This window comes from Idiotropiscis lumnitzeri, chromosome 9, assembly GCF_059441095.1.
Source record: "Idiotropiscis lumnitzeri isolate Australia: NSW breed Sydney's pygmy pipehorse chromosome 9, RoL_Ilum_1.0, whole genome shotgun sequence".
Lineage (NCBI taxonomy): Eukaryota > Metazoa > Chordata > Actinopteri > Syngnathiformes > Syngnathidae > Idiotropiscis > Idiotropiscis lumnitzeri.
Window position 1 is genome coordinate 13,261,488 of NC_142399.1, and position 23,332 is coordinate 13,284,819.

The window sequence follows — 23,332 nt, forward strand, 5'->3', positions numbered from 1 at the left end:
CAAGTACTGCCGATGGTATGCATAACATCCTCCAGATCTTGAGGTTTGAATGATTGATCGACTTTATTTGTGATAGCCTATGAACATGCATCAAAATGTTCACATGTGGAACTGTAAATATTGGCAGCAGTTTACATTCTGTTGAACACTTACTGGAGGGGGGGATAGTGTAGTGGTTCAGATCACTAGCCCCGACTTAACAATAACATTGACCACCCTGTGACTGTCTATTGTGGCCACTACCACTTGCCTTTAGTATGTTGATATCCGGGCCTCTTTTCTGTTGTATTACTCAATACTCAATGAAATCTGTTATCAGTCTACATTTTAAATGGTGTTGGGTGGGTTTCAGGGACAGGAATGTGGATGGAGGAAGTGGAGTGAATGACCAAAGGAGTTAAACCCTCAACAACGCTACACTTCTTTCTCCAGGACTGCAAGCCCGCTCATTACATTGATGAACTACGTGTAGACGGTAATGCCAGGTTGCCACACACAATTACTCCCTCAAAGACTAAATGTGGATAACAGCTTGTCAACGGGAAAGGTCTCGGTTTTTGTTCCTGGCTGTGCTATTTGCACAAGAATGATCAAGAAGTGACAAGCTATGATCTAATGTTACAGCTCAGTGCCTGCCAGGCTGACTGCTGAAAATAACCGTCAGACTGGACCAGGGCTTTCTTGTTTTGAAATATGTAGGAGGAATTCTGTCTTTATGTGTATAAATCATGGTAAAAAGCAGGAAACCAGCACTAAACCTGAGCTTGAGAATGGTGTTGGAAAAACAGACTGGTAGACGCATTCATCCGAATGAAAGGAGAGGAACTGGTGTGAAATGACAGGTTGTCTGCTTCCTCTCCATCGTCACAGGCTTTTCACTTCTAGGCTATAGGCCCAACTTTAATCACACTGGCCGATATAAGATGATAGAAAAATATGACAAATACAGCTTGGCCTTTCTTTGGAGGAAATCATTTGACAGTTTCATCCTTTTTCACTGACATTGCCAAAACAACATTGGCCAGTTGGGAGCCAATCAGCTATTGGCGCTTAACAAAATAGAATAAATGAGTGTGACAACAGGACCTTGGACCTCAGTCAGAGAGCTGTCACTTCAATGACATGGCCAGGGATTGAAAGACATGCTAATCCATTCCCACAGTCCATGTCACAGCAAAGAGCCAGAGAGGTTACGACCTCCACCGGGCCTTTGTAGAGCATCATTGTCCTGAGGCTCATTAAGAAGGTGTACGCCAAAGTGAATACATTTTCACACAAAAAAAAAAAAGTCTCTCAATGATTTCTTTGCCAAGTGATCAGAAGGAAAGAAGAGCTCCTGTGTCGAAAGTGGAGGGATTAAGTGGCAGGTTGTGAATGTTTTTGTTTAGCAGCGTTTTCTTTCACAGAGTGTCATCATTCGAAGTGAGAAATCCGGCTTAACTTGAGTCCAGATAAAAATCCATGATGACGAGTCTGATGGCACTTCAAAGTAAGGTCACAAGTGACCATCTAAATGTCGCAAGTAAGACTTGTTAACAGCAGGAGTCGGGACTAGGTTGAGCCCCTGTTAATTTGAGATGAAAATGAAATCCGGGGATCACAGGAACCTATACAAAAATAGATGGAACAAAAACGATTCCTATCTTCACATATACACAATTATCTTTTCATTTGTGCATTTTTCTATTTGCCATCATTTATTTAAATCCACATTTGACTAATTCGTATACTTAAAGACCATATATAAAAAACACTGGTTAATAACACTGGTTTACGAAGAACTAATCCTCTTCATCTTCAAAATTCTACACCGCAATGATGGACAAGCTTCTGGCAACACTGCACTGGGCTAAAACCGCATCCTGTCCCCAGTGTAAAGAAATACCGACATAGGTACAAATCAATGTCTGAGCCATATCTGCTTTGGCTTCAGACAGCGTTATAATGGTTTTAAGACATACGCAGCTCCAAAAAAGTGACATAAGACCAACCTTGATCGGATAGGAAATCCAAATGAAAAGGATATATATTCATTTTCCTTCCAAATGATATTTGGTAAAGGAAACAGTGTCATAGTGGGAATATGAAGCAAGTCATATTGTCTAGAGGCCATGAGACTCTTGTCCATTGTTAAGCTTTCCCCCATCGCTTGGCCCATGGGGGGGGGGGGGGGGGACTGGGCCCTTCAAGACCCAGCTGAATTCCTTTCTTTTGAGATCATTGTGGAGAAAGCAGAGCACTCATTGTTGACTGCAACACTTAAGCAAAAAAAAAAAAAAAAAAAAAAAAAAAAAAAGGAGTTCTCTGAGAGTCCTTCCGATTTTTCATCTGACCACTTGCCTACTTGCTTCTTGGTTTGATTGAGCCTTGGGAAAACATTCACAAGACCTTGAGGTGGATGCTTTTGGTTCCCATGAGACAGTGATAATTTGTGTGTTTAGCAAGCGGGGGGGAATACCCCAGTAACGCTCCAAAGCACAGACCAGTATGTTCATCTCTGGTAATACCCACTAATCGGCCAAATGCATCTGTTTGCTCATCATACATCCGGATCAAATATATTTCAACATGTTTAACATTGTGTCACCTTGTAAGCATTTACAGAATCATTTCGATCTGACTTTTCGGGCCCAATGACGATCATGGTCAGAAAACCATGGCTGAAATGATACAATGACCAAGCCAAAAATGTGAGTCGCCTGTACTATAACCACCGTTTTTAGAGGCTTGACCAGTTTTTGTAGGATGATTGTTTTGTACACTTTCAGCTTCCCTGAACTGCACTTCTGACTGTATCATCGTTTATGATCACTGATCTTAGTAAGAGGATTAGACAGCAGTCCAGCCAGGGAGGCTGCTATGCTGGATTCAAAGAGGAAGAATATTAAGCTACCATCTGGAGGAACAAAAATGCTGCTCCTCTTTTGCCAGATGAGGAAACCTAAATCAGTGTTCAAGCTAACACAAGTTTAATGTTACTTTTCCTCAAGCTTCCTAACATTTTATATAGATCAAAGTACATTTTGTGTTGGTCAGTTCATCAATCCAATTATCGACCATATATGGACAATGTTTTTTTCTTCCTATTCATAGCTGCAAATGGCAACAAACCTCGAGACAATTGTGCCTTCATTATTTGTGAGTAAGTGGAAGCAAAGATTGTTAAAGAATATAAATATGTGCTATCTTGAGAGATTTACAAAACAAAGATGATAATTTGCGTGTCTGATAAATAGGGAGCTAAAGTCTTTTAAAAACTCGGGGTCAAAGCTAAAAAGGTTTCTTAAATACAGTTATACGCTTGGGTTATTGGGAGGAACTTTGTTTGGTCTATTTCTGAAATCGAGACAAATATGGCACGGTGCTGATTCTCATGGCACTGACTGTCAATCACAGAGAAAAGGCATTTTCACACGGTCCATTTATTCTCATCACATCTTTTGAAAGATGTTCCTCCGGTATCAGTGAATGGTCCCGGAAAGCCAGCCCCTCTCACTCTAATTGCTGAAGAGAAGAATGGGTGAGCACAGAAATAAATGCAATCTGCAAATGTGAACCACAGTGGGAAGACTTCAGCCATTAATCTAAATGCTCTTCCCATTATTATGAGCTTGAAATGCTGATTGTGAGTGTAGCACAGGTACAGCAACAAACAGAGGAACTCTATGGGGAAGCAGCTGTCAACATCAAGCAAAAAAAAAAAAGGAAGCATTTCTCTCTCTCCACTAATTATCTCAAATATGAGAGGAAATGTCAAACTAATATCCGAACACGAGAAAAAACAAACAGCATTAAGCAACAATAAATACAAGATAAAGTTGCACTTCTTACCTTCGAGGGGTCCCATCTTCATATGGTTGAATGATAACAACTTTGACAGCCACGGAGGTCCGCAGCAGATCGATCATCTGCTCGTGGGTGAGAGTGGCGACAGCTACCTTGCAGATCTCCACCAGTCGGCTGCCCTGTCGCAAGCCTGCCTTCCAAGCAAAGCCAAAGGGCTCCACATCAGCCACGATTCCCTCAAAGTTGACGTGGAAACCGAGCTGGCCCAGGCCGTTGCGCCGCAAAGTCATCTCTATTGTCTCGCAGCCTCTCGTCGTGATCTTAAACAGGAATAAAAGATCATTGATATGCTAATTGAAAGTGATAATTATGTGCAATATGACTTTCTGCATCTGAATATGCGAGCAATTATCAGATTGCGGTGACTCCATTTAGAGAGAAACATACATAACAATACACTGATTTGGATTCATTTCATAATTGTATGCGATCAATAACCCCAGTTGTTAACGCTAGTGGCAGATTGCCTTAAAACAATGCTCAGTAAACCCATTCCAGTATCATTATAGAAGAAAATGCACCAAAAAAAAAAGAGGTCACGGATAAAAGCATGCAACCTATTTTTAGCCTGACAACATAATTTGACCAAGCTATTCGTAGGTCTCACTCCAGCGTGAGTGCAGGTTTTTACTGGATGCTTTCCCAAAAGTGTTTTCTGTAGAAGCACTGGAGAAGAAATCACACTGCACTCAATGAGCTTTAATCACTCGCCAGATTAGTCCCGGTTCAGTTGTGGTTGACTGCTTCTATATACCTCAGAGTGGCAGCTGGCTTCAGGGACACATTAACTCAGACTTTGGCATGTCAACACTTCACCAGATTCTCACACTAGGAGAAATCCTACCCTGCTGTGCGAGTTGAGCCCAGACAACCGTAGTGGACCAATACAGATCAACTGTGTCCTCTAAGTGAAACACAGAATTAGTTTGGTAGGATGTGGATTCACTTTAATTTCATTGGCTAATAGCCATTAGTGCACAAATAAGTGCTTTCCGTAACATTAAACTAAGTGAAGACATAAAAATATGATTTGCAAACTAAGATGGCATTCTGCAAAAAACATTAAGGGGGGAAAAACTTAAAATATGAAGTTCTAAAACTCTTTGATGGTCTCAAGAAAAAAAAATGGGAGAAGAATACGGGAAAGGTTTTTCTGGGCATTGGGGGGGACACAAATAATTCTGCTTTTTGTTAGAAATTCACTGGGCCTATTTAATAGTTTTTTTTTTTTTTTTTTTTAAACGGCTCCATTAGGACCTCTTTTTTTAGTCGGTCCATAAAATGAAAGTGCTTCTCTCAATTCCACACAGGTAAGCAATATTTTACATTTAAAATTTTACGTGCTAGTGAAAAAGTAAAAGAAATGTCACTTTTGCGGGGCCACTACACGCTTTTGTCAGGAAAACTACCTGTACAGGGGCATATATTAAACTGATTCGAAATGACTGACAAGTTTAGTAATGATGGCATATTGAAGTTTGATAGTAAAGAACAATAATGATGACAACCATGAACCGTAAATTTTTTACACCACACTGTGCATGCATCTTTGCTCTCTTTGCTCGTAAAATATAGAAAAGTGAAAAATTAAAGACGAAAAATGCAATCTACATAGAAGTTAGATGTGTTATGTGAAGAAACCAACCTCTGAACCAGTAATATTTTATTTATTCTTAAATCTCTATTCTATTTATTCTTAAACCTCGCTAAAAATGTTAAAATATTGCTCAAACCTTCACCTGTTAGAAAAATAAACATATGATCTTTCATTATGTAAAGTTCTGTTTAATGTTGTTTAGCGTTCGTTAGCCACTGTTCAAAGATAAAACTTGACTTTAGCATAGCACCAAATAGACAGAAACTTCTCACTAGGGTCAGCTAATTAGTTTCATTGTGATGTCGCATGTGACCAGAGATTGACCCAAAAATAATCTCATGGGTAATACATGACTTATAAAGCATTGGGACCAAAAAAAAAAGAACAATTTAGATTACAACTCAGCAGAGCAGATTAAAATGTCCTAACCCCGACAATCCAAATCTTTGCAGATTTAGCACACCAATATCTACCATAGTAATAAAACAAATTCTTTCATCATTCAAATCCAAGTAATATATTTTTTTTATCCGTGCACACACAGGAAACTCAAAAGAAAAGCACCGCACACACAGGACCGTGATGACTTGTTCAATAAAATCCAAACAAGGGCCCCCGAGCTCGCCGACACCCTGAAGAGCAGGATGTTATCACAAAGCTTTTAGTGATGTTCTCACACAGGCTGCACGGCCTCATAGTGGCCAATCTAGTCGCTTCACATGACACTGGCTCTACTGTGTGGACCAACCAATGAAGAGCGAAATGGATCAACTTACAGGATTTCGTATTAAATCGGGCAGGGTCACCTTACTGATGCACATTTTATAAGGCCAGCACAGATTGCACTTGCATGCGAGTACTTCTCATCATCTTTTGTGAAAAATCCGTCACAAATCCCATGGGAAAGAGCACTGCAAATGTGAGAGAGATTAGCATGGCCAATGAGGAGATGTCCTTTGGCTAATCACAAATGCTAATAAGGCCTTCTCTGTTCTTTCATGCGATGAATGTACTCACTAAGGTGAATACTTTGTAGAATTTTGGAATCTTTTGGGTCTTTTACATTATGCAAATTCTTTGTCCTTGGGTTGCATTTTTTTTTCTCCATTCTCATTTCTAAGCTCTGGGGAACTGTGCTATTGTTGCACTATCTGGGTAAAGAATGTGGTTTTTCATTTGCTGTCATTTGGAAACAAAGGAAAATATCTGTCATTGTTTTATTTACACCGACATTTGTGTCTGATGCTTTCCAAGTTCAGTGCACACTGTGTTAATGTAGAATGAACTTTTTTTGAAATATTCATTTATTTTGAATTTCATGTCCGCAAAACGTTCCAAAAAACCTGGCCCAGAGGCATGTAAACCACTGTGTTACATTACCGTTCTTTTCCAAAACACTCAATAAGCAATTGGGAAGTAAGGACAAATATGTGAGTGGAATTCTTTACTGAAATAAACAGGTACGTCCCTGAAAAGGATGTTTCTTGGAATGCAGCATCTATTGCTCCTAAAGCTGTATCTACACTAGAAGTAATGGTGACTGGAAATGTGGTCATGTCAGACCTCAGCATACTTTTCCACTCAATCTAGAAGCCAGCAGCATTTCTGGCTGTTATTGATGGATGGCTTTCGCTTTGCATGGTAGAGTTTCAACCTGCATTTGTCGATGTGGCGACAAACTGTGGCGTTAACTGACAATGGTTCTTGCACATGCAACAATATTCGTTTCACAATGATGCCAGTTTTTAAATGCAGCGCTGCCTGAGAGAACGAAGGTGACGCATATTCAATGTTGGTTTTCAGCCTTGCCACTTAGGTGCAGATATTTCTCCACTTTCTCTGAATGTTTTTGACGGTATTATGGATCATACTGTACGTAAAGATTTTTTTTGCAATTTTAAAGCTGAGAAATGTAGCAGGTGTGAACATTTGCCGATCCTTTCTTGCGAACAATTGAATGTTTCAAAGATGCTCCTTTTCATTCTTCTATTTCACGAGACTTCCAATTAACGTGTACCATACATGTGTTTATTTCATTTTATTTTTTAGCATTCTTTACCTTTCCCATTATTTATTTGCACCGTGCCAGCTTTTCTGGAATGTGTTGCAGTCATCACATTAAAAATTAGCAAATATTTGCATAAAATAATTCCGTTCATCAGTTATACTGTGTTCAGTTTCAAACATACTGGACTAAAGGATTCAATACAATACTTTAAAGATTTCACTCTGAAAATGAGCATCAAGTCACACACAATATCTAGGACCGTATTTCCTCCCCAAAAACTGGGTTGTGTCCTGTTTACGAAGCAACCCTCATAACATTATCAATTAAAAAAAATGGCCCCAAACTGATCGTCAGTTCCATTAAAAAATGTATTTGCTTCCCTAATGAATTTACTGATGCGAGAGCAAGACTAAATGTGACCCAAATAATTGGCACCTCTGCTGAATGTGAGTGATGAGTTGGAGCCCAAAATAACTAGAAGGGTTCAAATCCTCTTTGGACTGTTCATTTTGAGGCAAAACATAAAAAAAAAAAATAAAAAATACGAGTAAGGGGACGATACTAGAACGTTAGTAATAAATTTAATGAAAGGATATTCGACTCAAAGTCGAAACATACGAGACGTAGGAAAGGGGTTTGTGGTAAATATCCTGAGTTATATTTGCGGAATGAATAGCGTTACAACAGAAATACTTAAAATGGAGCAAAAGGCCCTTAGTTTGAGATTGTCATACTCCAACAGTAGGTAACATTGTGTCATTTGCCCTCCTGGTACTCGATAGTGAAACGGGAATGACAAGTGGTATACTTCTTCAAACTGCACTGTTCATATGACTTTTAAATCAGGTCCAGGGTGTACCAAGCCTCTAATCCAAAGTCAGATGGGACAGGCTCCAGCTCACTTGTAACCCTAATGAGGACCAGCACTATAGAAAATGAATGAATGGCATGGCAGCAGCATCACAGTTAGTTAATGCCAATAAGGGCTTTCATTACTGTGAGCCAGCCAAAGCAACTAACCCAAATGAGTATTAGCAATTTGGAAACCAAACACTAAATCAACAGTTGTGTGATAATATGTGATCCAATAAAAACTAAATGTCCAATATTCACAATCATTTATACAGTGAATGGAAAAGCTACAGTTAGCTTGATGACATTAGCAAAGGCTTTTTTCCCTCCTCCATATTATAATTCAGAGAGCATCTTTTTAAACTGGATTTATTATTTAAAAACTACAAATGCATAGTTACAGATGACCATAACATATAGTAGCAGGCACCTTGCAATTTGTTATGATACAGCACATCTTGTTTTAGCAAAGCAACAAGATCCCAATAGTAGGCTCGGCTCAAATGGAACAGTAAACCATCTTTTGAATGATATTGACAATATGTCCCAACGTCATCCGAATTGAACAAATATTTACCATATATGTCAGGCCCCAGGCATAGCTACAAAAACACAAAATTTGAATGTGATCCAAATCTATTTGTGCGCTGTCCTGTGCACACACACACACACACACACACACACACACACACAAAAAACCTCTACAGCAATGCGAATGGTCAACTATCAATCAAATTATCACCTGTGTTGCTTGGACACGTTAGGTTTGAAGCATAAACAACAAATCCGTGGCACTTCCATTAAGGATGCAGTAGAGCAGGAATACAAGGACTTTAAAATGAAAGAATGATCTCAGTTGAGACTTAGAAGGACTTACCTCTAATCTTTGCACCATCTCCCGGATGTCTTCTCCCCAGTTGTCATGGGCAGACAACATGACACACTCCCCGCGCTCATAGAAAATCTTTATACTCATAATCCCTGAGGTCCATCCAATGACATCGCGACAAGAGCAGTTGAAAACGACATTTTTTGACTTCTCCTCAATGAGCACAATGAACTCGTTGGATATGCCGAGCAAGCAGTCCACATCCACCGATTGGCCGAAGTCCCGGGCCCGAACGCTCCATGTGATGGCTCCAACACTGAGCACATGTGCGTCCTTCCTAGGTTTCACTTTCTCCTTCTTCTTGGCTCCGAGATTAATGAAGCTGAATTTGACAGCAGAGTCAATTGTAGCAGTGCTAACAAAGTTTTCCGCCAGGTCCTTTAGGTACTCCTGCCGCGTACGGGTCGCCATGGCTCGGAACTTCTCTGATTTATGAGCTGCATTTTCTCCATTTATGACTTTGGCAAGCAGGAAGTCCCTAAAAACCGCAGACTTTGGGAAGGTCACTGACTTTGGAATCGGAGGGCCAAATGGAGGCACATCTTTTGACCTGGACACGGCAACACTGGAAGAAAAATAACGCTTTAACTGAATTGCACATATTAAAAAAACAAAAACAGCCATTAGCAATGTGGAAAAGATACTACTGTGAGACAAAGTGGAGCTCATTTTAATCTTGCTCTGTTCATGTCGACACAAAAAATAACACTCAGGAAGAGATTCATCATTTCCAGGTGTCATGATAATAACTGTATCATTACTGAGTAGATCAAAAGACTCACTTGTTATTCTTCTACTGTTAAGTAGCTACTATGAAGCCACAGCAGAAAGTAATCAGTACAACATTATCATTATTCTTTTCTAATTATTAGCCATTAGAGAAGTTGGCATGAAGACATTTTTTGCAAAGGCAACCAAAGGATAAACACACCTACTTTTATCTAGAGAATATTTAATTGCCTCTTATTCCAAGTAGTACAATGGCTGAAATTATTTGTTGATTTGACACATTACCACACACACTGTGCGTTTAAAAGATAGCTTTCAAGGAAGCTCAAAGGCATGTTCGTTTAATTTACCTGTAGCAGACATTATCAGTGCAGGGATTGTGGACTTTGACGATGACAAACACATGCTGGAAATGAGAACGTATGCTCTTTGGAGTAAAAGGAAGGGCCCCAGGCTCCTGGAACACTATGGTGACGATGTCATTACCAATGTGCCTTTTCCGCAACAGCTAAAGAAAAGATAGGCACGTCAGTATATAAGTGGGAAAAACGAAAAGCTCTGTGATAAGAAATGCTGTTTTTATTTATTTAATAATCCTCATATGACTTTAGTTTCTTTTAAATTTAGAATGTGAACTCTAGTTACAAAAGGATTTGCTCAGTAAGTCCAGGACTTTAGGGTCGTGTATATCAATCCCCAATCTTAATTTAAGCGTATTTTGTTGAATTGTGTACCTTGTGTATTTTCAAGGATTAAGCAAATTCAGATCAAACTGAAATAGAGGTTGGCGATGTGAATGTAACAGGATAATGGTGACATCTATTTGTTCTGCTGAAAGATTATCAAGGAGATTTAAGTGAAGTGACTCAACTTTGTCACATACAAAACAAAACAAAAATCACATTTGTCCGAAGTCCACTTCCTGTTTATTAATGTCAGCACAGAAGGGTGTGTAAAAACTCAGTTAGTGGACCTTTATGATTGCAGATTCATGGCACCAACGGTTGTCAAGCAACGGTTACAATCATTTAATTTCACTTGTTAGTAGATAGGCAGGTCCTGCCCCTGGGGATGCATTGATTAAAATCCTACTATGAGGCACTGTTGCCATGGCAATGTTCAGAGTTTCAACTGATGGGTCGTTAGCCTGGCAAAATGATCTAGTGGGGGGCGTGCGGGGACGACTGGCAAGAGTCAAGAATGAAGCTATCAAAATATGAAGAAGCTTAGAGTCCAAAGTCAAACTGGTTTACAATACAGACACATTAAACTGACGATTACGGGGTATCCACTGACCTGTTGTCTGTTGTTGGGTGTGTAGGGGAGCATGGTAGATACATGAAACATTAGCTCATAGTCCTTGTAGGTGGTATAGAGAGAATGTGTGCCTGTGGAATCAGCTGGAACAGAAAAAAAACCTTTAGACTTGAAGAAATCAATAATTGCATTCAGATTACTGATGAGAATGCTGCCATAAGGGTGAAAATTATTCAATTATTCCATTAATATTATATTTCATTCGTTAATATTTTATATTATTATTATCAGCCAGGGAATAACTTCTTTTTCAATTCCACTGCCATATTGAATCGGATAAAAATTCCCCTTATAAAACAATCCCTGGGCTGGGTGCAACCAAGCACAGTAGCTCTCTCCGTTTTGCCTACGGCACCATTAATCGACAATAAATTTTACGAGGTTAAAATTATTCTTAAAGGAGTCAACCCCACAAAATATTTGCAATAAAATGTTCTATGCACCTTCACTAGTCTAAACACGTCATTTTGATTAATGCGTTTGTGTAATATTAGTTAAGCAGCAAAATCCACCCATTTCTAGCCATCTCGGGGGGCGGCCATTTTGTCACTTCAGTCAACTGAAAATGACATCATAGTTGCTCATGGCTCAGATCATGACCAATCAAGGTTCACCTGTTTTCTGAAGCTAAACCATGATACAATACAATACAATATTGGTTAGCTTAGTCCCGAGCAACTGTGATGTCATTTTCAGTTGACAGCAAGTGGCATAATGGCCGCCCCCCGAGATGGCAAAAAACGGGTGCATTTTACTGTTTAATTCATATTCCACTAACACAATATGAATCAGAATAGTGGGCCTGCATTGAACATATTCTTGTAAAGACATTTTTGTGGTTGACTTCCCCTTTAATAATCAATTAATTAATTGCTACACCAATTCCTATTCCAGATGTACTGTCCAACATGTGTGATTCATCTTACTTTTGTTATCTAGCTGCGCTCTGTACTTGGTAAAGCCTTTGAGACGAACTCTCTGGCCCAAAAGATCCAAAAACTCCTCCAGTGCTGGTCCAGCGCTCTCGTTGTTGTACATCTCTTCTTCCGTGCTCTGGCCCGACTTACAATAGAGTACACCCACCTTGTGCTGGAAACTTAGCTGGAAAGAGAGACATAAACACAAGCACACACTCAGAGAGCAAATATAATTTCCGGTTGCGGCTGTGTCGCATACAAAACACTTGTGGATACTCTGCATAGTGCACTCAAACCGCCGAGAGAGCCCACTCATCCTGTCGCAGCAAATGCGATGGCTTTCATAACCTCTTCTAGAAATGAGCTGAACTTCTCACTTGTAAAGTAACGCTATGACATCACATGGGCGACATGCAGAGCATATTTCCTAACCCAGTCAATAAGTACTGCATAGCTGCAAATGTCTTTAATAATGAGCGGTGAATTTGTGAATTATAACTATCAGATACAAGCTACATTGTGTCATGCCTGTAGGGTTAGTTGATATCCTCTAACAAACATTCATTTTGACTAATATTGTTATCATTATTATTAGTGTTCTTATTATAGTACTTTTTGGCTTTGCTAAAGACACGTCTAAATGTCAAAATATAATGCTACAGTTTGCTTTGTTTTGACTGCGGGTGTTATTGCTGGCCAGGTCAAAATGACATGTGGAGCCTTCTCCACCACCATCAATCTTGAATGGCTCACTGCTCCTTGAACTTGACCAAAACAAAGAGTCAAAGGGGAAATAATAAATGACCGCCTGCCTCAGTATTTGGCACCTGCTGCCCGTATCCTCACTTGAGGGCGTCTTCTTGAACTTGCAAGGTCAATAACTCTAAAAGTCCAAAAAAACAAAACAAAAAAAAGACAAAAGTTTCTGCGAATGTGGAAAGTGATGGCAACAAAGTGGAATTGCTTTTCTCCTCCCTTTACAGGTCATCAGCTCCTGGTGTACTGCTGACACTGTTGTCATGGTGACTTTCTCTATCAGGCAATCTGCTGTGCACTGAAGTGGCAGCACTGACAGAAGGCTATAATACCATGTCAAGCAGTCGCAATGGCAAGATGAGGTGCCTGCCTTTTAAAAAAAAAAAAAAAAATTTATTGGGATCCCGCCACCTATTACTCTTGTTAAGACATTGGCCAATGACAAGGACAATTACATTGACGGGGTGGGAATTGGTCCGTGCGTGAAAAGTGCAAACACAATTGCATTGGTAAGGCTCCTGGGATACGGCTATATCTTCCAACAGATTTTAACGAAGTAGTTTTAACTCATGAAACACTGTACGACAAAGAGAACCTCCAAGGTCCATTTCCCTCAACAGTATTAGACCATAAAAATAGAAAAACTTTATTTATAGAGCCTCTGAAATTGACCAAAGCACTGTATGGGGAACTTGTGCAGAACAAATGAGGGGGCATTAAATCTAATACTCCTCAAGTTGAAATATTATGGCAGGTTCTTCTTGATTTTCTTAAGGGAGGGGAGACTTCAATAGACCTATTGTGTTCTTGAATCTGTGAACAAATCTTATTTAAACCTTGTATTATATCTCAGGATGGAGTTAACATTGAATTATTTGGCATTACCATTTAAGTGTCAAATAAACAATGATAATTATCCACCTGATAAAAAGAAATCCGACACCGCTTTGTATTTGTGGTTCTAATAACCAAAAATATGTCTAAGATAGGAATTGAAAATGGCAGATAATCATTGAATAAAAGAATACTATTATCGACTACAACGTCAAGATGATAGTTCCAATCTTGTTCCCATCTGTCCTTGTTAAATTTGAGATAATGTAACAGCCAGGGATGGTAAAAGAACGGGTTTGGTCATTTTCCAGATGGAGTCAACAGATATTTCATATTTTACACGAATATCTTACTTAAGAATATTATTTACGATATATGATCTAAAAATCATATCCCAAAATATCTAACAGGCTAATGCATTTTCCATCTGCACACATGTAGAATACATTTACCTTTTATCTCCTTTTTCATCCTGGCAACCAAATGCGCTGCATTGAGGGATTTTCTCTTAGTACAACTGATCAAGACTTTCTCGCACTAGCCATGCAAGCATACGCAGCATAATCTGATCGACATACAAACGTGAAAAAAAAACTGTTCCACACTATCCACTATGCAGGCATGTGCAAAAAATAAGAGGCTGCCAAAGTTGCAGTCTTTCCTCTCATATTGTTGAGTTGCTAAAAATCCATTTTGCTTGCCTTGTTAAACATTTACATAGCAATAATTCAATGATCAAACCACGAGAGTATACAAATGAAGATACCAAATATAAACGTGGCCATTTTTATAAAACAAAATAAGACAAAATTTAACAAAATCACATCTTGATTATGAGCAATTAAAATGGCTTTAGAGAGGTCACTTGACTCCTCCCGTTAACACTGTGGGGGAAAAAAAACGTATCTACCGAAGGGGAATGCCACTCTCATTCTCATTTTAAGACGCTGTCCCCTGACATTTGGAAGGAAATCTTAATACTAACAAATGGAATTACGCTGATAAGTAGCCATATCTCTAATAGGCAGACAACCGAGTGCAATGCTGCTTAATCCCTGCATGCTTCTTCCTGTCCAATGTGTCTAATACCTGTCAGTGTCCTTATCACTAAAAGGCCACTCACATCTTGATAATATCACATCAAATCCTGCACCAGTCAAGAAAAATAACCCCATCACAAGCACACAAGTTATTAAATATGTAACTCCAGAAAGAAGGTTAGAGAAAATAAATAATGCAGGACACGCGTGTTTAGGATTTATATTGATTATGTTAAGGTGGGATATTTTCTGTCTTCGGTCCACAGCATGTGTGAAAGTTCCCTTATGTCGTTATTTAAAGGCCATGTCAAGAGCATTTTGAGTTGGAAACAGCATAGCTTGATTTTTCAACATTGCAAAACATCATTTGATGTGCAGTACTTTTTAAAAAAAATAAATATTTTTAACCATTGAAATTAGGCTGAGGACAGTTACAAGACATTGAGAGTGGAAATGAATTATTTTGCTAAATATCGTCAGCGCGGCTCAGCGTGTATATATTTCAATGACTTCACAGGCAGTTCCTCATCATCTTCACACATATTTCACATTGCATGTACAGCATGCAGCTTTTCTATACATATTACCTCACCTTCTGTTTTAAGGGTTTAACATTCTGTTATGAAATTCCATGCTTATGTTGTTAATAATGAATGCAGAGGTGCTCCCAAAACGTTCACCAAAATGTCAAATTATTTGGAAGACTGCATTTACCAGGCAACTTTGTTCTCTTGAACAAGACTTAACATCCAACTGCTTAATCTCCAACTAAAGATGTCTGCACTTACCCCTTGCTCATCCAACTTCAGCAGTTGTTCCGGTACTTTAGGAGAGTTGAGTGCCAGCCTCAAGCAATGGATATTGAGCTCCGGGATAACATATTCAAGTACTTCTTTAAGCGGCAAACCGCGGGCAGTCCCGTGTCGTGCTGTGGATGGGATTGCATCTTCCAGAATGGCTCCTCGAAGGGTGGTCAGCTGTCAGGATACAGATGGAAAACGCTCAACAATTAAACTCTGTTTTATGCTATACTGACAAACTGGACACAACATTAGGTACACATAATCCAAAAGAGGGGACAGATATTAGAAACACTTCTAATTTTGATGCAGTCAACTGATATTCTACACCACTGAGCGTAACCTCAATAATACACGTAAGGCCGAATTCACCCAAAAATGAACTGCAGAAGAAAACGTGGACGTCAACAGCGAAGCGTTTGTGCATGATGTGTCATTTAAAAGCGTAAATACCACCGCCACACCGAGACACATTCCGATTGGCAGCGCAGTTAGAGAAGCACTTCACAATCTGCATGTGCTTTGTGAACCAGATGCTAGCCGTTTGCTCCATTTGTGTCAGTTAGCGCCATGCAATCCTTTTATGAAATCAGACGATGGTCTTTAATTAATACCATTTTGACAGTTTTAATCAATCTTTTTAGAGGCACAACTTTTGTATTGTATTTCTCTCTTTCTATCCTAATGCTGGTGTACCTAAAGTTGTGGCATGAAACATATTAGGGTTTCGTCTATGTGAGCTCTCCTTCCATGTAGGTCAGCAAGTCTGGAACAAAATTATTTCATGATGGCTTGAAACATTTTGGGCCAATATCAAAATGGGTAGGCTAATGCGTACTGTTGTGAGATCCAGTTCTAATACAATTTCATGCTATGCCGTGCTATTCAGGGCAATGGCTCATTACAGCTCCAATGGGCAGCATTAACATCTCCCATCGTAAATAATTAAAATAGTCTAACTGAACACTAGATGTTAAGTGGCATTTTAGTGTTCCGACCATTAATGTGCTGGTAATAGTTGACGCAAACAGCTTTAAAACACGCCGGCGATAACGACGTGTTGTTGTTTGGAACATTACAGACACATTTACACCTATGAATCCCACTCCGATCGGCACGGCCTGCGGACTTGGATGTCAGCAGTCAATGGTTGCCTGAGAGAGAGAGGCATGCTGAAAAGCAGATTACTTAACAGCAAGCCAGAGTGGGACATAGAGGCGAAGAGCGCTGGGGCTTAATGATAGCAGCCCATGCAAATAGATGCTCCACTGGTTCAGGAGTTATAACTGCGTGCTACATGCAGGGTTCGCATGACCCAGATACATTGTTTTATCAAGGGAGTGTCGCCTAAACCGAAGGATGGTACTGGATATCGGTGACATTTCTTTGCCTGACACATCTGTTACACCTGAATTATTCATTGGCTGAGACCACCAAGCATCTATCAGTGAGAAGGTTGCTGTACCACCAGGGACCATGAGATGAGGCATGCCAGTTTGTGGATTAATAATGTTGTATTGCATGAGTGAGGGAGCGCATGCATCTGCAAGACTGACCAACTGAGCCATGACTGGCACAGAACCAAAGGATGCATTTGGGTGTTTCATGTAGATTTGGGGAGTGTGAGTTTCCCCTTCTTTTCATGGTCAGTGAAGTGTTTCTGCACACTTACAGGCTTGTCACAAAGGTCATAATAAGTAAAGGTGTTGAGCAAGGTACCCAGTATGCTTGGCATGGCAGACTCAGTCCAGAGAGAACTGCGACTTATTATCAATCATGACCACACTCTCCCAACTCTAAGATGAAATCAACTCTACTTATGTTGATGAAAAAAATTGGAGGACAAGATGATGTGGTCAGAACTGATGACCATCCTTAATGTATTAAAATTCATAGGGATATGATCGGTCGGTTATCATGAACCATAAACAGATTCACATGAAAGTGACCATTTCCTTTTAAAATCAGGTGCATGTCGTGCCAATTAAATTGATAACTGCCACCAATGCCATTGACAAAATATCTGAACTGGATGAGAATGTAATTTTTTTGGGGAGGTTACGTTATACAAACCAATGCTGCGACTCTACTCAAACACTTACTTATTTTCCTCTTTTTTTAAACAGCTTTCAATAATGGCAGTCTTAAGTTGAGGTAGACGAAGAGCAACAGTGTTTATTGAATTCAAAATACAATGTATTCTGTGTATAAAAAGTGTTATCAACTCAAGTGCTTTGATCAGACATGGTTACACTCTGTGTGTGTCACCTCCGTCGAGCAGAGGTTTCATTTCATCTGAGAACACCCTTGTACTGCCTGAATTACCCTCGGTGACTTGAACATGTTGTGCTGAAGGCAACGTGAGGAACAGCACTTAAAAGCATGTTCAGACGACAAGTCAATAAATACTCTTAGAGGAAATAGGTGTTTCTCGCATGGATCTGGAAAAGGTCCGGTCCGATTTATGACACTAAGCAGGACGGAAAGGTCAAACATCAGAGCATTATTTTTACCTGACTGGTTCTGAAGGTGACTCGATAATTGTACTGCATTCCATCTTTCTCTTTTCCGTCATCCAGCCGCTCCCTGCGGATGCTGACCGCCACGGGCCCCAGATGGTCGTCGACACCAAAATAGTTTTGATGCTCTGGAGATAATGTTTTTAAAAAAAACACCAAATGAATCTTAACAGTTCAGCATTGACATGTGTTCCAAACCTTTCTTAGGCATCTGTGAAGACTTATTTGGCAACTGATGAAGAGATACTATAATACCTCAGCTTATGCTTTGACAAACTCTCGCTGGATAAGTACGTACTGCATTTATTTATGTAAATGGTTAGAGGTGTAAAAGCCAACTTTTGACAGGAGATTAAAACGAGGGGGTGGGGGTAATGGGCCAACAAAAAGTTAATAGTGATAGACTCAAAATGAGAGTAAGAGGTGCTCTTGGATTTGATGTAAAATAAATAAATAAATACATAAAAAAGTAAGAGTAAAAATGAAAAGTACAGCTTTATAATTTTCCATTTAGCAAGTGTGACTCACAGCCAGCAACGGACTGCATTCTCATGAAGGGTATGGATGGATTTTCAATTTAGATTGGAGGAGTTTAGTGGATGCAGGTTACATTATTATTTTTACATCTGGAATTGATGAATTTATGATCGCACCAGGAATACCTACACAAGAGGAAGCCAGAGAAAGGTGAGGATTCTTTGGTCCATGCTTATGATTCCTGCACATGATTTAGATGTTACAACCATGCCACTTAGAGAGCATCTATCCGAAATATACAGCTCCTTGTCATTTTTGTGTTGACTAAGAGCAAAGCGCATTCAATCATGAATAATAAACTGCATCAGGGCAAGACAGTGTTATCCATGTGAGGAATGCATGATGTGTTCGGGATAGTGGAGTGAGATGGAATGCTCTGGAAGGCATGAGGTCAAATGCTGGTAGAAGGTCAAGACGCAACTAAATACTGATGGTGTTAACTGCAACGGAAGGTTTTTTTGTCAACACCTTTGCGTAACATGTCACTGGCTCACATCAGTTGACAAAATGCCAATATATATATATTGGCATGCAGCTATAAAACTATAAAACTTTGACTGTGGATAAAAGTTCATTAGGGCAGTCTCGGGGAACAACACCCCTGCTGATGCAGATATGGCTTTGAGCAATCAGTGAGATCAATGTTCAGCTGGTCATGCTGATAAGAGCATCCACGCCATGCTTGTGTGAATGTGCATCTTTGTTTATCCATGGATGTGTATGTGTCTGAGGTGATGACAGATTTGTCTCTTCAGTACAACACCTCCTAAAAAGGGCAAGGGCCACATTCACAAACTGTGAAAAAGCATCATCTTTACAAAAAGAGATGAACAAGAAAAGCAAAGCGACAGCTGCACATAATACTTCAGTTAGACACACAATATGTGGTGGCCTGAGTTACCAGAGAGGTTAAACACTCCATTTGGAGAGGCACGGAGGGAGCCTTTCACAGTCAATGATTATCCGAGGGAGTTCAATGGTACATACAAACATACAATAATAGTCTCATTAACCTTACCAGGAAGGCTCTGAGTGAAGTTAAAAACTGACACAGAGTTGAATTTAAAGCATGACATATTTTGTGGACATTCAGGCATCAGTGTTAAAAGGTGAAGCAGCTGTTTTCTGTGTCGTAAGGTTAGGAAATTCGATCTTCTGAGTGTAGTCAATCCTAAGACAGTGGGAAAACAGATACGTATATAATGATGTGATGGGTTGGGCTGGCATGGGTATTTACAGCCATGCTCACAGGTGTTTTAATGGGGAGATCGGGGCGTGGTTTCACTGACCCCATAGTTTCATAGGAAGGGTCCTCACACCCCACTGCTTCCCATGGGGAACAGCTGCAACACAGCCTCTCGCTCACCTCTTACTTCACACATGACCAATCACAGCTTCTCAGCAAGTTTAAAAGCAATATCCAGAGAGGACCTGACCACTCCTCTTTCAAGGAAGAGAAACATAAACCCTTGCACCATACACAAGGCAGTGATTGTTCTGGCCCTAATATCATCTGGTACTGAAGCTACAAATACATGGAATGTCAAAATATCTGATATGATGAGCTGAGGCTGCTCCTTTAGGGAACTTCCTTTCCAACTGTTTGGGCTTTTCCTTGAGGAAATATATTCCAATGAGTCATTTATTTTCATTGCTATTATTGTTGTAGCACAGTCTTTGAATAATGATCACTTTTACTTTGATTTGCTGTAACACAAACATGTTGAATTAACCAATTTCAAAAGGTTGCAAGAATATTAAGCATACTGAAATGAGAATGAGCTAGCACAACTTATTTCTGCCACTTCAGAAATGGCCTGGTTCCATCTGTTGTTTGCATCCTATATTTAGAATATTGTCACCATTTTTACCTCACTGTCAGGCAGCAGCCCCTTGACAGACTAATATAAAAAAACGTATTTTAATCTGCAGGTCAGTATAATTGCTGGTCTAGAATTTGCCCTCTGTAATAACAATAATACTCTCGATGCTAAATTTTACACAATGAGGCAAAGGTTGAGGAAAGTGTATGTGCTAGAGCAAAAATGACATCTATTAAAACAATAGACTGTGTTTACAGGACTCATAGCAATACTGGCAAACAAACATTGAGACAGACTTCTTACCTTTTCCATAGAAGAACTTGTGGTAGTAGTAAGCACCAAGGTCAATGTGCTCAATGATGTAGCGTTTGACCTTCTCCCTATGGATGGGCTGGCTTTCTCGAGGCACCTCTAGTACAGAGACTCCTGCATTGGTGCAGTGGGAGCTTAGCGAGGATTCAAAGGAGCAGCTTTCCGACAGTCCGCTGTAGTTAGCACTGTTGGCTCTGGAAAGTGAAATCTTTCTCTCGCCTTCACCTCCGATCTCGTTGCGAAAGTGCGGGCAGCCCAACACGAGACTATTGCTCTTTCCGTCGCCCTCATCAGCATCCAAGTTCTCCTTTGGGTTCAAGTCTTCCCTGCTCCCTCGTGGCGAATCGAAGAAGGCAGAATTTCCACTACTACATCCTACTACTCCAGCATCTAGCCCTGGACCTGGTAGAACACCGGCTCCAACACCGGACAAGCCCCCAGCCGAAGCAGCTGAAGCTCCAGTAGTCGTGTTCTTCCTCTGGCTCAGGTTAGCTCGGCTTGCAACTGCTTCACTAATGTTAAAAAGAACACTCTGAACATCATAATGGGCAAAACATTTTTGAAAACTGAGTGGTCTTCGATCGTCATCCAGAGAGAGTCTCAAAGCATCACTTTCGCTCTTAATTGTCCGCAATTTCCTGAACAAAGATGTTTCGGATGACTCTGACTTCAGACGCCTCATGAATGACTTCTCCCTTTCTCTGCTATAGAACAGAGAGCTGTCTATATAGTCGTAGCCTGGAATTGTGACAAACTCCCCGCTGGCGATCTGGGCTGCTGTCTGTAAGCTCGGGGAGAGGGAGACATCACAGCGCAACAACTCCGGAAAACCCAGGGGTGGTACACTGCGGTGGTCCAAGGTATCCACTCGGTAGCCCTTGAGCATGGTAAAAAAGCCATCTCCACTTAACCCTTGACGGTCAATAGAGGATGTACTTCCATATTCACGATGTAAAGATGCCCCGGTGTTCGGATTGACAGCTGTCTGGTCTACTACGTCTTCAGAATCAATGTCACTTATTGTGACATCACTGTTGCTGCGTTGACGAATAGGGTGAAGGCCTTTCAAAGGTGAGTGGCCAAGGAGGTCACTCAATGTATACTTTGCATCAGAGTAGTCTCCCTCCAAACAGACGGGTTCATCTTGCGCAATTAATTCCACGGTATGGTCCTGCTGTCCGTTCTGAAATAATGGTATCACACTCTGATAGTTTGGTGATGGCCGTCCATCCCATCCATCTTTTCTTGGTGGCCATTCAGTTACCCTGGCCCTGACGCCCATTTTAGGCATGGCTGGCGTACCATTTATTTTGCCGGGACCTTCAAGTTTGCCTTGCATGTTGGAGCCTGGTGGTCCCATGCTCCCATTGAGGGCTTTAAGTTTCCTGCTAAATAATTCCTCTGATTGCATGCCTCCGAGGTATTCTTCTGGGCCTCCCACGACTCCCACAAGGTTTGATTAATTATCCGTCACCGGGCTCAAAATACTCATATCTTGCAAGCAGACTCCTTGAAGAGCGGACTTTCAGGACCCTTCTTCATGATATAGCGTGGTCTGCTCACTGATGAGTGAAGGAGAAGGGGCCTCTTTTTTGAGATGCTGTTGTCATGCCTCACAAAAGGCCACTGACAAACAGCATTTGGATGTGAAGGACAAGTGTCTGTGGAGTTTTGAGGCACTGCAACATGGAATCTTTTCTCACAGCCTGCCGCCAATTTAGAACGACAGCTGGAAGAGGTCCACCTAAAGTAAAGAGACAGAACCACAGAGGGAAATATTAACACACATAGCCAGTGTGTGACCACACATTTAACTGGGGCATTGTTACGCAAAACATGGGAACAGGGAGATCCTGTACTTTATGGTGCGGTCCATTATGATGACTTAAAGTGTTTGCACACTGTTATGTTGGACAAAATATAGGCCGGTTGTATTGGAACGTCTTTATGCAAAACATGAGGAAAGTAAAGTAAAGTAGTACAGCTCACTGCGCTGACCTAAAGCAGGGGTCACCAACTCCTGTCCTGGAAAGCCACTATCCGGCATGTTTTAGATGCTTCCCTCCTCCAACATACTTGATTCTAATGATAATTATTAGGCTTCTACAGAACTTTCTGATGAATTGCTCCTTTGAAGCGAGTGCGTTAGAGGAAGGACACATATAAGACATGCAGGATAGTGGCCCTTCAAGGACTAAAGTTGGTGGCCCCTAATTTAAAGTAGTTGCACGCTGTTACATTGGAGGAAAACAAGTGTTGTATTCAGTTTAAAATTTGGTGGCGCACAGAGTATCACCAATATAGCTGATTGTAGTATTTGAAAGGAGCTGGTACAATCAGGGCCTGATAACTAAACAGATGTATATCAACTTGCCCAATGCCTAACAGATGGTGGTGAAGCGAATTACAGTAACAGGAGGCAGATGTTCAGCTAGCCCTTTACATGTACAAATATCTGATACAGCCCGCAGGATCAAACCAGCAAATTATACAGCAGGGATATTTTTGCATATTGAACCACAGGATTCATACAGTTTGACTGGTGAAAGAAAATAA

At 40.4% G+C, this 23,332-nt stretch overlaps 1 protein-coding gene across 4 annotated transcripts in view; it reads right to left on the minus strand.

The window, feature by feature from the left end:
* The window catches only part of sipa1l2a (signal-induced proliferation-associated 1like 2, genome duplicate a), a 72,253-nt gene that overhangs the window by 21,911 nt on the left and 27,010 nt on the right, over positions 1–23,332 (minus strand). For all 4 annotated transcript variants that reach the window (XM_088304528.1, XM_088304526.1, XM_088304527.1 and 1 more), the window contains exons 2-9: positions 20,768–22,520; positions 18,099–18,232; positions 15,574–15,762; positions 12,165–12,339; positions 11,218–11,321; positions 10,272–10,429; positions 9,181–9,757; positions 3,832–4,106 (exon numbers count right to left, since the gene is read on the minus strand). In XM_088304528.1, coding sequence (XP_088160654.1) covers positions 3,832–4,106; positions 9,181–9,757; positions 10,272–10,429; positions 11,218–11,321; positions 12,165–12,339; positions 15,574–15,762; positions 18,099–18,232; positions 20,768–22,187 — 3,032 coding nt within the window. In that variant the 5' untranslated portion in view covers positions 22,188–22,520. The remainder of the gene's footprint in view (positions 1–3,831; positions 4,107–9,180; positions 9,758–10,271; positions 10,430–11,217; positions 11,322–12,164; positions 12,340–15,573; positions 15,763–18,098; positions 18,233–20,767; positions 22,521–23,332) is intronic.